The sequence below is a fragment of the Xenopus tropicalis genome, chromosome 9 (genome assembly GCF_000004195.4).
Source record: "Xenopus tropicalis strain Nigerian chromosome 9, UCB_Xtro_10.0, whole genome shotgun sequence".
NCBI lineage: Eukaryota > Metazoa > Chordata > Amphibia > Anura > Pipidae > Xenopus > Xenopus tropicalis.
The window spans coordinates 90,390,665-90,405,915 of record NC_030685.2 but is presented as its reverse complement, the minus strand read 5'-3'; the positions used below and the strand labels follow the sequence as shown (position 1 = coordinate 90,405,915).

General features: G+C 57.3%; 2 protein-coding genes across 3 annotated transcripts; both read left to right on the top strand.

Moving 5' to 3' along the window:
* The first annotated feature begins 1,430 nt into the window (after positions 1-1,430).
* On the top strand, positions 1,431-5,969 carry dbi (diazepam binding inhibitor (GABA receptor modulator, acyl-CoA binding protein)). 2 transcript variants are annotated; one of them, XM_031892569.1, is made up of 5 exons: positions 1,431-1,539; positions 3,010-3,127; positions 4,895-4,957; positions 5,731-5,791; positions 5,829-5,969. In XM_031892569.1, exons 1-5 carry the CDS (start codon positions 1,531-1,533, stop codon positions 5,839-5,841), a joined length of 264 nt encoding a protein of 87 aa, XP_031748429.1. In that variant the 5' UTR covers positions 1,431-1,530; the 3' UTR covers positions 5,842-5,969. The 2 variants fall into 2 exon arrangements, with proteins under 2 accessions (XP_031748429.1, NP_988874.1); NM_203543.1 differs by having other exon boundaries at positions 1,481-1,539; positions 5,731-5,969.
* Positions 5,970-8,252: 2,283 nt separating this feature from the next.
* tmem37 (transmembrane protein 37) lies at positions 8,253-14,338 on the top strand. Its single transcript, XM_004920320.3, has 2 exons — positions 8,253-8,374; positions 11,983-14,338. The coding sequence occupies exons 1-2, from the start codon at positions 8,354-8,356 to the stop codon at positions 12,502-12,504; spliced, it is 543 nt and encodes a 180-aa protein (XP_004920377.1). The 5' UTR covers positions 8,253-8,353; the 3' UTR covers positions 12,505-14,338.
* Positions 14,339-15,251: the final 913 nt, after the last annotated feature.

Genomic DNA, 15,251 nt, shown 5'->3' with positions numbered 1-15,251 from the left:
CAACTCCCCAATATCCACAAGACTTCCCTCACAGGTAGATGGGGCACAGCCTGTGCCAGGGGATGGCGAGACCCCCCGATGGGCTTATTGCAGTCCATTGGGAATTTGCAAGTTCTTATTTCCTCAGCCGTTTATGTTTGGCAGTTCCTATATATTGGATAAATGCTCGCTTAGTATATTTATTTTTTTCAAAGGGTACATAACTGTAAACATTTTGCCTGGCTGGCACGGTACATCACCCTTTCCTGCATCTTAGTGGAGAGAAAGCCAAATACAACTTTCATTGTAAAGGTGAATCATCGCTTTAATCAGCTGCTACATTATTTCAAGAGTCAGACCAAGCAGTGCAGGGAAACCATGACATTGTGCTGTTACTAGGGAAAACATTTGGGAATATTACGTGAGGTATTTGAGCAATAATATAATATACAAAGTACAGCAAAGAGGTTCTGATTCCAACAGTTGTTTATGACACATTTGTGCAATATTATATGTATTATATATTTATTTCAGGATTAGTTTCCCTTTAGACTTTGGCCTGTGGTGTGACTGAGCCAATCTCTGTAGTTTGGACTGTGGGGCAGGGAGATAAGCGCCACCCTCAGTATCACCCCCGGGTGGGGCAGTCACACAGGGTGGGGGCAGGAACAATACAATGTATGTGGCCCCCATGTTACTCTGAGGACCCCCAGCCAGTGGCCTCTGTGCCATTCCCTAAATGTGGCCTTGGGCAATGAGGCATTTGCAGCCTATAATGGAACTGGCCCTAATGCCCGGCTGCCCCTGTGTGGGGCCCTTTCTGTCTCAATGTTCCCGGGGGGGGGCAGATTAGTGGCAGGAAGTGCCTGTGTGAGGGGATTTGGGGGGAAGTTTGTTGCACACACAGGGCATTGTGACCTCTGCCCCGCCCTCACCCATCTCCCCATGGCTCTGCACCAATCCGGGCAAAGGAGGGGCGGGCAGGCACAAGAGCCGGGCTCCTGATTGGGCCACACACCTCACATCTTACTAACAATGGAGCAACTTTCTGGCTCCCAGCCAATGGGAACAAGGGGTCATTAGTCTGAGACTGATCCTCTCAATCTGTAACTGCCCCTTTAGGGCCACAGGGCAAATCTTATACTGGCAGGGGGGGGGGTCATCAGCCCCAAAGAGCTGTTTTAGGGCAGAACTAGTGAACTCTATATTAGGGGCTCCAGATAAGAGAATGGGAAATGTAAGGCAAGATAACTTCATGGGGAGGGAGAAGAGCTCGCAATCTACTTTCTACTCTGCGCACCAGTGAACACCTGACCAACACGGGGCGGCGCTGATTGGAAACGTCACTCCCTGCTTAAGGTCACTCTGCCTCAACCAACATGGCCGCCTGCCCATGCCGTGTGCCCCACGTGACAGAGGCCCGCTGCCTGATTGGGTGACGGGACTGCCGGCTGGGAGTGACCTCCGCTCCGCTCTGCCCCATGTGCTCAGTGGGAGTTGAACCGGCGGCGCAGAAAGTGAGGAAGGTCGAAGCGGAACCGAAGCAGCAGAATGTCTCAGGTACCGGGTGTAGTGGGACCCAGCGGCTCTTGGTACCGGGCAGGGGGGCATGGAACATCTAGATAGCCGACAGGGGGAGCTGCAGCCCACAGAGCATGCCGGGAGCTGTGGGACAAGGTGCGGGGGTAGAAATTGTTTCCTGTGACTCCCCCGGCTGTAATAGCGCCCCAACTTATCCGGCACCGAACCCCTTTGTTTCTCTGCGGGAATGGGGCAAACGGACACGCTGATTAGCCAATCACAGGATGGGAGAATATGTGGGCGTATCCTTAGGCACCAATGGCAGGGGTATCTATCTGTGGCACTTACCGCTGGGGGGGGTATATGGGCTGGGGGGGTATATGGGCTGGGAGGTATATGGGCTGGCAGTGCCAGGCTGGGGGGGTATATGGGCTGGGGGGGTATATGGGCTGGCAGTGCCAGGCTGGGGGGGTATATGGGCTGGCAGTGCCAGGCTGGGGGTATATGGGCTGGGGGGGGGTATATGGGCTGGCAGTGCCAGGCTGGGGAGGTATATGGGCTGGCAGTGCCAGGCTGGGGGTATATGGGCTGTCAGTGTCAGGCTGGGGGGGTATATGGGCTGGGGGGGTATATGGGCTGTCAGTGTCAGGCTGGGGGGGTATATGGGCTGGCAGTGCCAGGCTGGGGGTATATGGGCTGGGGGGGGGTATATGGGCTGGCAGTGCCAGGCTGGGGAGGTATATGGGCTGGCAGTGCCAGGCTGGGGGTATATGGGCTGTCAGTGTCAGGCTGGGGGGGTATATGGGCTGGCAGTGCCAGGCTGGGGGTATATGGGGCTGGGGGGTATATGGGCTGTCAGTGTCAGGCTGGGGGGGGTATATGGGCTGTCAGTGCCAGGCTGGGGGGGTATATGGGCTGTCAGTGTCAGGCTGGGGGGGTATATGGGCTGTCAGTGCCAGGCTGGGGGGGTATATGGGCTGTCAGTGTCAGGCTGGGGGGGTATATGGGCTGTCAGTGCCAGGCTGGGGGGTATATGGGCTGGGGGGTATATGGGCTGTCAGTGTCAGGCTGGGGGGGTATATGGGCTGTCAGTGCCAGGCTGGGGGGGGTATATGGGCTGTCAGTGCCAGGCTGGGGGGTATATGGGCTGTCAGTGCCAGGCTGGGGGGGTATATGGGCTGTCAGTGCCAGGCTGGGGGGTATATGGGCTGTCAGTGCCAGGCTGGGGGTATATGGGCTGGGGGGGTATATGGGCTGTCAGTGCCAGGCTGGGGGTATATGGGCTGTCAGTGCCAGGCTGGGGGGGTATATGGGCTGTCAGTGCCAGGCTGGGGGGGTATATGGGCTGTCAGTGCCCAGGCTGGGGGTATATGGGCTGTCAGTGCCAGGCTGGGGGGGTATATGGGCTGCAGTGCCAGGCTTTGGGGGTACCAGTGACCCCCCCCCCCCCGCTCTTTACTGACCCCCCGCTTGCTACTGACCCCTGCTGGACTCTCACTGTATTTGCAGGAAGCGTTTGACAAGGCGGCAGAGGAGGTGAAGCAGCTGAAATCCACCCCCACAGATGAGGAAATGCTGGAGACCTACGCACTGTACAAACAGGCCACCGTAGGGGATGTAGATACAGGTACTGACCCGCTGGCCCCACCGTAGGGGATGTAGATACAGGTACTGACCCACTGGCCCCACCGTAGGGGATGTAGATACAGGTACTGACCCACTGGCCCCACCGTAGGGGATGTAGATACAGGTACTGACCCACTGGCCCCACCGTAGGGATGTAGATACAGGTACTGACCCACTGGCCCCACCGTAGGGGATGTAGATACAGGTACTGACCCACTGGCCCCCACCGTAGGGGATGTAGATACAGGTACTGACCCACTGGCCCCACCGTAGGGGATGTAGATACAGGTACTGACCCACTGGCCCCACCGTAGGGGATGTAGATACAGGTACTGACCCACTGGCCCCACCGTAGGGATGTAGATACAGGTACTGACCCACTGGCCCCACCGTAGGGGATGTATAGGTACGACCCGGCCCCGTAGGTTAAGCTGACCCACTGGCCCCACCGTAGGGGATGTAGATACAGGTACTGACCCACTGGCCCCCACCGTAGGGGATGTTAGATACAGGTACTGACCCCACTGGCCCCACCGTAGGGGATGTAGATTACAGGTACTGACCCACTGGCCCCACCGTAGGGGATGTAGATACAGGTACTGACCCCACTGGCCCCACCGTAGGGGATGTAGATACAGGTACTGACCCACTGGCCCCACCGTAGGGGATGTAGATACAGGTACTGACCCACTGGCCCCACCGTAGGGGATGTAGATACAGGTACTGACCCACTGGCCCCACCGTAGGGGATGTAGATACAGGTACTGACCCACTGGCCCCACCGTAGGGGATGTAGATACAGGTACTGACCCACTGGCCCCACCGTAGGGGATGTAGATACAGGTACTGACCCGACTGGCCCCACCGTAGGGGATGTAGATACAGGTACTGACCCACTGGCCCCACCGTAGGGGATGTAGATACAGGTACTGACCGCTGGCCCCACCGTAGGGGATGTAGATACAGGTACTGACCCGCTGGCCCCACCGTAGGGGATGTAGATACAGGTACTGACCCGCTGGCCCCACCGTAGGGGATGTAGATACAGGTACTGACCCGCTGGCCCCACCGTAGGGGATGTAGATACAGGTACTGACCCGCTGGCCCCACCGTAGGGGATGTAGATACAGGTACTGACCCACTGGCCCCACCGTAGGGGATGTAGATACAGGTACTGACCCGCTGGCCCCACCGTAGGGGATGTAGATACAGGTACTGACCCACTGGCCCCACCGTAGGGGATGTAGATACAGGTACTGACCCACTGGGGGTGGGGGGGTACCTGGCTGTCAGTGTGCAGGGCTGGTGTAGTTGTGCCTGTGCGGCAGCTCTATGGCCGGGTCATTGGGCATTTGGGCACGGCCTCCCAGTGGTTGTGCCCAGCGCTGGGGGCTGAAGCTCAGCCGGGCGTGTGATTGTGCCAACCTGCAGGGGGCGGAATATTGTCCCACCGTATTTCCCTGATGTGGGAATGTCAGAGATAGGGTTATCTGTATGAGAGCCTGGCACGGTGCCCTGCTGGCAGAGACTGGTACAGGATTCACCTGGGCAAGTCTGCGCCCCTGTGCCAAGGATTCTGCCAATAGAAAGAAAGGGTGATGCCCAGTATTGATGTGTAATGCCGCTGTGCCCATCTCCCCGCCCCCAGACTGGCATCTGCAGAACTGTGCCAGGTGGGTGTGCCCTGTCTGTGCCCAGTAATGATGGGGAGCCGTCTCATTGGTGCTTTGTGTTTCCCTGGAGACTGACCCCCCTGTGTCCCCCACAGCCCGACCTGGAATGTTGGACTTCAAAGGCAAAGCCAAGTGGGATTCCTGGAAGAAGAAGGAAGGTGAGTGGGGGGGGGTGGTCTCTAATAATTCATTATTATCAGGTAAAAGCTGGGGATGATGGGAGTTGTAGTTCTCTTTGGGGGGGGGATTGTTGAGCTGCCCCAGGATTTCCCTCCATATCTGTGGGCAGAACTGATGGTGGTGCTGTTCTACTGCCCCCCTGGTCTGATGGTGGGAGGTGGTACTGCACCTTCCGCTCTCCCATTTCCCACTAATGTTTGTAATGTAAATGGGACAGAGAATAGATGGGGGGGGTGCATATGGGACGGGGGGGGTTAGGGCAGGTGCATATGGGACGGGGGTTAGGGCAGGTGCATATGGGACGGGGGGGTTAGGGCAGGTGCATATGGGACGGGGGGGGTAGGCAGGTGCATATGGGGGACGGGGGGGGGTTAGGGCCAGGTGCATATGGGACGGGGGGGTAGGGCAGGTGCATATGGGACGGGGGGTTAGGGCAGGTGCATATGGGACGGGGGGGGTTAGGGCAGGTGCATATGGGACGGGGGGGTTAGGGCAGGTGCATTATGGGACGGGGGGGTTAGGGCAGGTGCAATATGGGACGGGGGGGTTAGGGCAGGTGCATATGGGACGGGGGGTTAGGGCAGGTGCATATGGGACGGGGGTTGGGCAGGTGCATTGGGACGGGGGGTTAGGGCAGGTGCAATATGGGACAGGGGGGTTAGGGCAGGTGCATATGGGACGGGGGGGTTAGGGCAGGTGCATATGGGGGCACAGATACTGCTGCTCAGTTTAACCTTTTCTTTGCCCTTAGGAACCAGCAAGGAGGATGCCAGGGCCCAGTATGTGGATTGGGTTGAAAAGCTAAAGGCCAAATACGGATCGTAACGTGTCTCCGCCCCTAAGGGGCAAATACGGATCGTAACGTGTCTCCGCCCCTAAGGGGCAAATACGGATGTTGCCCTGTCTCGGTGCCCTTTGCGCTGAATAACGGTTCCTTTTGTACTTTTCATACACCAGCTGTACAGTAACAATAAAGTCTCTGTCCCTTTCTGTCTGTGTTGTGATTGGTCTCTGCCCCCCCCCCCCATCGCATGACCCCCCCCCCCCCTCACTCCTAGCAACCAATGTGTAGGGTTCAATGTGGCCAAAGAAAATATCAGTAAAACATAGAAACAAAGGGCAAGAACTAACCCTTACTGCCTGTGGCTATATTTAAGGGCTGTTCCTGCTGAATTGTGCTTAGTACAGGGGAATCCCTATGTGCCATAGTTTTATGCATGGCGTGGATAATTGCCCTAATGGGGGGTTAGTTACTTCTCTGCCCTTTGACTTATTAAAATTGGGGGAGGAAGGGATAGGGGCAATAGGGGAAAGGGGCAGGTGTAGTTCCCAGAGCCCATGAACACTAAACGTCATTCTCTTTCCTGCTGGGGCAATTGCCTCCATCCCCTCTATCTGGGGTACCAGCCTCACTGGGGTCTTTAGTGATTGGAGATGTTGGGTCTCTGTATTTACCCTACTGGGGGCAATATACTGAGCACCTCTGTTTCTGTATTTACCCTACTGGGGGCAATATACTGAGCACCTCTGTTTCTGTATTTACCCTACTGGGGGCAATATACTGAGCACCTCTCTTTCTGTATTTACCCTACTGGGGGCAATATACTGAGCACCTCTGTTTCTGTATTTACCCTACTGGGGGCAATATACTGAGCACCTCTGTTTCTGTATTTACCCTACTGGGGGCAATATACTGAGCACCTCTGTTTCTGTATTTACCCTACTGGGGGCAATATACTGAGCACCTCTGTTTCTGTATTTACCCTACTGGGGGCAATATACTGAGCACCTCTGTTTCTGTATTTACCCCTACTGGGGGCAATATACTGAGCACCTCTCTGTATTTACCCTACTGGGGGCAATATACTGAGCACCCTCTCTGTATTTACCCTACTGGGGGCAATATACTGAGCACCTCTGTTTCTGTATTTACCCTACTGGGGGCAATATACTGAGCACCTCTCTGTATTTACCCTACTGGGGGCAATATACTGAGCACCTCTGTTTCTGTATTTACCCTACTGGGGGCAATATACTGAGCACCTCTCTGTATTTACCCTACTGGGGGCAATATACTGAGCACCTCTCTGTATTTACCCTATTGGGGGCAATATACTGAGCACCTCTGTTTCTGTATTTACCCTACTGGGGGCAATATACTGAGCACCTCTGTTTCTGTATTTACCCTACTGGGGGCAATATACTGAGCACCTCTGTTTCTGTACTTACCCTACTGGGGGCAATATACTGAGCACCTCTGTTTCTTTATTTATCCCAACTAAAGCCCCTGGCAGAGAGGATGTTGGGAATTGTAGTAGCAGGAGGGCTGCAACTGGTGCCACAGGGGGTAATGATGTGGGGGCCCCCCTGCTCCTGGGGGTCAGTTGCACTAGTTTTAGTGCCGGTTAGATGTGTGGGGGCCCCAAGATTCCTGAAGGTGGCAGTAATGCCCCACCGGTACCGCTGGATAAGGGCAAATGGGGTTCTATTGCCCCCGCCCCCCCACTTAACTGAGCATAAAGCTGCAGGGGGATTGTGGGAAGGAGCTTGTTCTCTTGTACATCGCTGCGCTGCTTGTCGGCGCTCTCACTGCGGTTAGTCGCACCGGCACTGAGTCTGGGGGGCGCTCTCACCGCGACTTAGTCGCACCGGCACTGAGTCTGGGGGGCGCTCTCACCGCGGTTAGTCGCACCGGCACCGAGTCTGGGGGGCGCTCTCACCGCGACTTAGTCGCACCGGCACTGAGTCTGGGGGGCGCTCTCACCGCGGTTAGTCGCACCGGCACCGAGTCTGGGGGGCGCTCTCACCGCGACTTAGTCGCACCGGCACTGAGTCTGGGGGGCGCTCTCACCGCGGTTAGTCGCACCGGCACCGAGTCTGGGGGGCGCTCTCACCGCGACTTAGTCGCACCGGCACTGAGTCTGGGGGGCGCTCTCACCGCGACTTAGTCGCACCGGTACCGAGTCTGGGGGGCGCTCTCACCGCGACTTAGTCGCACCGGCACCGAGTCTGGGGGGCGCTCTCACCGCGACTTAGTCGCACCGGCACCGAGTCTGGGGGGCGCTCTCACCGCGACTTAGTCGCACCGGCACTGAGTCTGGGGGGCGCTCTCACCGCGACTTAGTCGCACCGGCACTGAGTCTGGGGGGCGCTCTCACCGCGACTTAGTCGCACCGGCACCGGCACTGAGTGGGGGGGGACGTGCCAATGAGCACACAGTCCGGGGAGGGGAGAAGTTTAAATAAACAGGAGTAACAGCCCCCCCCCATGGGGCAGAGTCGCTGATTCAGCAGATCCGGACTCCCGGCCCAGTAACGTGACTGATACAGTGGAACTGCCCTTCTGCCCCTGGGGGCGGGACTGTGGGAGCAGCGATGGCAGCAATAGGGGTGCAGGTAACTCTCTCTCTCTCTCTCTCTGGGGCTGGGGGGCTCCCGGGGCTGGGGGGCATCTGGCCGACTCCCCCCGGGGCAGAACTTTCCGACTCCGGTCCCGTTTGAACTATTTTTTTTAGGAGTGTGAGACCCCCAACATGCCCCTGGCCCCCCAACATGCCCCCCCCCCCCACTCTCTCTGAGCCACTGTCTTTTTAGTTATTGGGGAGAGGGGGGCCCCATATTGGAGCTGAGGGGCGCAGGGCCGGTTCGGGGTGCGGATCCCAGGGGTATGAGGGCAAGTTTTGTACCTAATTCCTTCTTTGTATGGGATCTGCCCCCCGGGGAGGGAATTAGTGGTTTTATAGAGAAAATACTTGCCCCATAGGGCTGTGCGGAGAGTTTGCAGCTCATAAACATGTTTACTTGCCCTTTTCTTATCAGAAGCTCCTCCCTCTGCTGTCAGCTCCGACTGTCTGTTTCCCTGGGGCCCCCCCAGTGTGCGACTCCCGGCCCCCAGTGTGCGACTCCCGGCCCCCAGTGTGCGACTCCCGGCCCCCTGTGTGCGACTCCCGGCCCCCAGTGTGCGACTCCCGGCCCCCTGTGTGCGACTCCCGGCCCCCCTGTGTGCGACTCCCGGCCCCCAGTGTGCGACTCCCGGCCCCCTGTGTGCGACTCCCGGCCCCCTGTGTGCGACTCCCGGCCCCCCTGTGTGCGACTCCCGGCCCCCTGTGTGCGACTCCCGGCCCCCCAGTGTGCGACTCCCGGCCCCCTGTGTGCGACTCCCGGCCCCCTGTGTGCGACTCCCGGCCCCCCAGTGTGCGACTCCCGGCCCCCTGTGTGCGACTCCCGGCCCCCCAGTGTGCGACTCCCGGCCCCCTGTGTGCGACTCCCGGCCCCCAGTGTGCGACTCCCGGCCCCCTGTGTGCGACTCCCGGCCCCCTGTGTGCGACTCCCGGCCCCCAGTGTGCGACTCCCGGCCCCCTGTGTGCGACTCCCGGCCCCCCTGTGTGCGACTCCCGGCCCCCTGTGTGCGACTCCCGGGCCCCTGTGTGCGACTCCCGGGCCCCTGTGTGCGACTCCCGGGCCCCACTCACCCTGTCTGCTCCCAATCCTTCCCACTCACTCCCTGTCTGCTCCCAATCCTTCCCACTCACTCAGTCATTCCCACTCACTCCCTGTCTGCTCCCACTCACTCCCAGTCATTCCCACTCACTTCCTGTCTGCTCCCACTCACTCAGTCATTCCCACTCACTCCCTGTCTGCTCCCACTCACTCCCAGTCATTCCCACTCACTTCCTGTCTGCTCCCACTCACTCAGTCATTCCCACTCACTCCCTGTCTGCTCCCACTCACTCCCAGTCATTCCCACTCACTTCCTGTCTGCTCCCACTCACTCAGTCATTCCCACTCACTCCCTGTCTGCTCCCACTCACTCCCAATCCTTCCCACTCACTCCCTGTCTGCTCCCACTCACTCCCAGTCATTCCCACTCACTCCCTGTCTGCTCCCACTCACTCAGTCATTCCCACTCACTCCCTGTCTGCTCCCACTCACTCCCAGTCATTCCACTCACTCCCTGTCTGCTCCCAATCCTTCCCACTCACTCCCAGTCATTCCCACTCACTCCCTGTCATTCCCACTCACTCCCAGTCATTCCCACTCACTCCCTGTCTGCTCCCAATCCTTCCCACTCACTCCCAGTCATTCCCACTCACTCCCTGTCATTCCCACTCACTCCCAGTCATTCCCACTCACTCACTCCCTGACTTTCCCTATAGTGAGTCTATTCTGTGGACAGCAAAGGGTTAATCTGGGCTGTTACAGTTTGTGCCCTTGGAGGTAATACATTTCAGCTCAGAGGGTAAAGTGCTCAGTTTATTGCCCCGGCCCAGAATATGACAGAGCAAAGGTCTCACTCATCTTAAACACTGATAGTGATCTGCTCCCACTCACACTCACCTCTTGCCCATATACACTGCCCCCCACGTGGGCAAACTGCACCCCCTACAGGGGCAGATCTGTTTGTACATAGGCACAGTCCAGCATTTTGTCTGTGAATCCCATTGATGGGGGCAGAAGGGGCCAAATTTACTGTTACTGCAGGGTATATAATCCCTGCCCCAGTCGGTGGGGGTATATAGTCCCTGCCCCAGTCAGTGGGGTTATATAGTCCCTGCCCCAATCGGTGGGGGTATATAGTCCCTGCCCCAGTCGGTGGGGGTATATAATCCCTGCCCCAGTCGGTGGGGGTATATAATCCCTGCCCCAGTCGGTGGGGGTATATAATCCCTGCCCCAGTCGGTGGGGGTATATAGTCCCTGCCCCAGTCGGTGGGGGTATATAATCCCTGCCCCAGTCGGTGGGGGTATATAATCCCTGCCCCAGTCGGTGGGGGTATATAATCCCTGCCCCAGTCGGTGGGGGTATATAATCCCTGCCCCAGTCGGTGGGGGTATATAGTCCCTGCCCCAGTCAGTGGGGTTATATAGTCCCTGCCCCAGTCGGTGGGGGTATATAATCCCTGCCCCAGTCGGTGGGGGTATATAATCCCTGCCCCAGTCGGTGGGGGTATATAATCCCTGCCCCAGTCGGTGGGGGTATATAGTCCCTGCCCCAGTCGGTGGGGGTATATAATCCCTGCCCCAGTAGGTGGGGGTATATAATCCCTGCCCCAGTCAGTGGGGTTATATAGTCCCTGCCCCAGTCGGTGGGGGTATATAATCCCTGCCCCAGTCGGTGGGGGTATATAATCCCTGCCCCAGTCGGTGGGGGTATATAATCCCTGCCCCAGTCGGTGGGGGTATATAGTCCCTGCCCCAGTCGGTGGGGGTATATAATCCCTGCCCCAGTAGGTGGGGGTATATAATCCCTGCCCCAGTCAGTGGGGTTATATAGTCCCTGCCCCAGTCGGTGGGGTATATAGTCCCTGCCCCAGTCAGTGGGGTTATATAGTCCCTGCCCCAGTCGGTGGGGGTATATAATCCCTGCCCCAGTCGGTGGGGGTATATAATCCCTGCCCCAGTCGGTGGGGGTATATAGTCCCTGCCCCAGTCGGTGGGGGTATATAATCCCTGCCCCAGTAGGTGGGGGTATATAATCCCTGCCCCAGTCAGTGGGGTTATATAGTCCCTGCCCCAGTCGGTGGGGGTATATAATCCCTGCCCCAGTCGGTGGGGGTATATAGTCCCTGCCCCAGTCAGTGGGGTTATATAGTCCCTGCCCCAGTAGGTGGGGGTATATAGTCCCTGCCCCAGTCGGTGGGGGTATATAGTCCCTGCCCCAGTCGGTGGGGGTATATAGTCCCTGCCCCAGTCAGTGGGGTTATATAGTCCCTGCCCCAGTCGGTGGGGGTATATAATCCCTGCCCCAGTCGGTGGGGGTATATAGTCCCTGCCCCAGTCAGTGGGGTTATATAGTCCCTGCCCCAGTCGGTGGGGGTATATAATCCCTGCCCCAGTCGGTGGGGGTATATAGCTGATACAGTAGGGCAGTTGATATCAGTACTGCAGCCTGCATGTCTCTCTATTACCACTAGGGGCGCTGGCGCCAGTAGAAATCATTTTTTGCACTATTCCTGGGCGTGGCTCATCTTTGCTCCAATAACCCCTCCCCTCACCCCCCCACAGGTGCAGAAGCCCCGCCTCCCTCATGGCACCATGTTCTTCGAGATGTTCCTACGGGTTCTGATCACAGTCGGTTCTGCCCTGGCCGTTATCCTCTCCTCCATTTCTGTGTGTGACGGCCGGTGGGTCTCCGCCCCCGAGGAGCCGACATTCGGGGTTTGGGACACCTGCAATCAAGGCTCCGCCCAGTGCGGCGAGGATCTGATGTGGCTGAGCCAACGAATGGCGCTGGTCCGTACCACCGTGTCCGTGGGGGTGGTGGTGGCCATATTCGGCCTGGAGTTGCTGATGGTCTCACAGCTGTGTGAGGATGGCCACGCCCACAGGAAGTGGAACATGGGGTCCGTCCTGCTGCTCGTCTCCTTCCTGCTGTCCTCTACGGGCACCCTGACCTACGTCACCCTACTGATGGGCACTGCCCGCCTGGGCACCTTCACCCTCCTCTTCTGGTGCCAGTTTGTGGGGGTATTTCTGTTCTTCCTGAATGGCATCAGTGGCATTTACTTCAGCCGGCTGGCAGCTTGAGCCCCGGGGTGGGGGCCACTGTGTTGCTCTGCCGGGGGGCACTGCTATGGGGGCCACTATGTAGCACTGCTATGGGGGCCACTGTGTAGCACTGCTATGGGGGCCACTATATAGCACTGCTATGGGGGCCACTATGTAGCACTGCTATGGGGGCACTATGCTGCTATGGGCCTTGTAGCACTGCTATGGGGGCCACTATGTAGCACTGCTATGGGGGCCATTGTGTAGCACTGCTATGGGGGCCACTATATAGCACTGCTATGGGGGCCACTATGTAGCACTGCTATGGGGGCCACTATGTAGCACTGCTATGGGGGCCACTATATAGCACTGCTATGGGGGCCACTGTGTAGCACTGCTATGGGGGCCACTATGTAGCACTGCTATGGGGGCCACTATGTAGCACTGCTATGGGGGCCACTATGTAGCACTGCTATGGGGCCACTGTGAAGCACTGCTATGGGGGCCACTATGTAGCACTGCTATGGGGGCCACTGTGTAGCACTGCTATGGGGGCCACTGTGTAGCACTGCTATGGGGGCCACTGTGTAGCACTGCTATGGGGGCCACTATGTAGCACTGCTATGGGGGCCACTATGTAGCACTGCTATGGGGGCCACTATGTAGCACTGCTATGGGGGCCACTGTGAAGCACTGCTATGGGGGCCACTGTGTAGCACTGCTATGGGGGCCACTGTGAAGCACTGCTATGGGGGCCACTGTGAAGCACTGCTATGGGGGCCACTATGTAGCACTGCTATGGGGGCCACTGTGTAGCACTGCTATGGGGGCCACTATGTAGCACTGCTATGGGGGCCACTGTGTAGCACTGCTATGGGGCCACTGTGAAGCACTGCTATGGGGGCCACTATGTAGCACTGCTATGGGGGCCACTGTGTAGCACTGCTATGGGGGCCACTGAAGCACTGCTATGGGGGCCACTATGTAGCACTGCTATGGGGGCCACTGAAGCACTGCTATGGGGGCCACTGTGTAGCACTGCTATGGGGGCCACTGTGTAGCACTGCTATGGGGGCCACTATGTAGCACTGCTATGGGGGCCACTATGTAGCTCTGCTGGGGGGCAACTACTATGGGGGCCACTATGTTGCTCTGCCGGGGGGCAACTGCTATGGGGGCCACTGTGAAGCATTGCAATGGGGGCCACTGTGAAGCACTGCCAGGGGGCAACTGCTATGGGGGCCACTGTGAAGCACTGCCGGGGGGCAACTGCAATGGGGGCCACTGTGAAGCACTGCTGGGGGGCAACTGCAATGGGGGCCACTGTGAAGCACTGCAATGGGGGCCACTATGTTGCTCTGCTGGGGGGCAACTGCTATGGGGGCCACTGTGAAGCATTGCAATGGGGGCCACTGTGAAGCACTGCCGGGGGGCAACTGCAATGGGGGCCACTGTGAAGCACTGCAATGGGGGCCACTATGTTGCTCTGCTGGGGGGCACTGCTATGGGGGCCACTATGTAGCTCTGCCGGGGGGCATTGCTATGGGGCCACTGTGTAGCAGCGTGATGGGGGGCAACTATGTCAGACTGCTGTGTGGGCCAGTATGTGGCACAGTGATGGGGGGGGCAGTAGGAAGTAATTAGCCGCTGCTCAGCCTGCAGAAATGTCTGAAATGAATAAAATAACAATATTCCCCCCTTTCCTGGGGGGGTCGGGCTGACTCAATAGGCCGTTTGGTGCTGATTTCTGTATATAGTTTTATACTTTTCTTTTTAATCTGCTGCGGCAGGAAATCCTGATATTTGTGTGAATTTGCCCAAAGCTGCACTCGATTGGCCAGTTCCATGCTGAATAAAGATCCCTGTGATATTAGTGTTGTCTCCCCAGTGTCTCTCTGCGCCCGGTACGGGCCCCATTGTATTGTAACTGGGGGGGGGGGTGAAATGTGGGTGCCTGTCTGTCCCTTTCCCTTCCCTGCACTGCTGGTTCTGACTCCTGATACAACTCCCCAATATCCATTCATCCCTCATTCTCACTGGGTTTATAGTTATGTGTAACTGTCACTGTGTCTGTCCCTTTCCCTTCCCTGCACTGCTGGTTCTGACTCCTGATACAACTCCCCAATATCCATTCATTCCTCATTCTCACTGGGTTTATAGTTATGTGTAACTGTCACTGTCCCTTTCCCTTCCCTGCACTGCTGGTTCTGACTCCTGATACAACTCCCCAATATCCATTCATCCCTCATTCTCACTGGGTTTATAGTTATGTGTAACTGTCACTGTGTCTGTCCCTTTCCCTTCCCTGCACTGCTGGTTCTGACTCCTGATACAACTCCCTAATATCCATTCATCCCTCATTCTCACTGGGTTTATAGTTATGTGTAACTGTCACTGTGTCTGTCCCTTTCCCTTCCCTGCACTGCTGGTTCTGACTCCTGATACAACTCCCCAATACCCATTCATCCCTCATTCTCACTGGGTTTATAGTTATGTGTAACTGTCACTGTGTCTGTCCCTTTCCCTTCCCTGCACTGCTGGTTCTGACTCCTGATACAACTCCCCAATACCCATTCATTCCTCATTCTCACTGGGTTTATAGTTATGTGTAACTGTCACTGTGTCTGTCCCTTTCCCTTCCCTGCACTGCTGGTTCTGACTCCTGATACAACTCCCCAATACCCATTCATTCCTCATTCTCACTGGGTTTATAGTTATGTGTAACTGTCACTGTGTCTGTCCCTTCCCTGCACTGCTGGTTCTGACTCCTGATACAACTCCCCAAT

Bases quoted from the DNA above. Each gene is read 5' to 3' on its own strand.
- dbi (XM_031892569.1), top strand. The intron at 3,128-4,894 runs GTACTGACCCGC...TGTCCCCCACAG, and splicing joins CGTAGGGGATGTAGATACAG to CCCGACCTGGAATGTTGGAC. The intron at 4,958-5,730 runs GTGAGTGGGGGG...CTTTGCCCTTAG, and splicing joins TTCCTGGAAGAAGAAGGAAG to GAACCAGCAAGGAGGATGCC.
- tmem37 (XM_004920320.3), top strand. From the start codon at position 8,354: ATGGCAGCAATAGGGGTGCAG. The intron at 8,375-11,982 runs GTAACTCTCTCT...ACCCCCCCACAG, and splicing joins TGGCAGCAATAGGGGTGCAG to GTGCAGAAGCCCCGCCTCCC.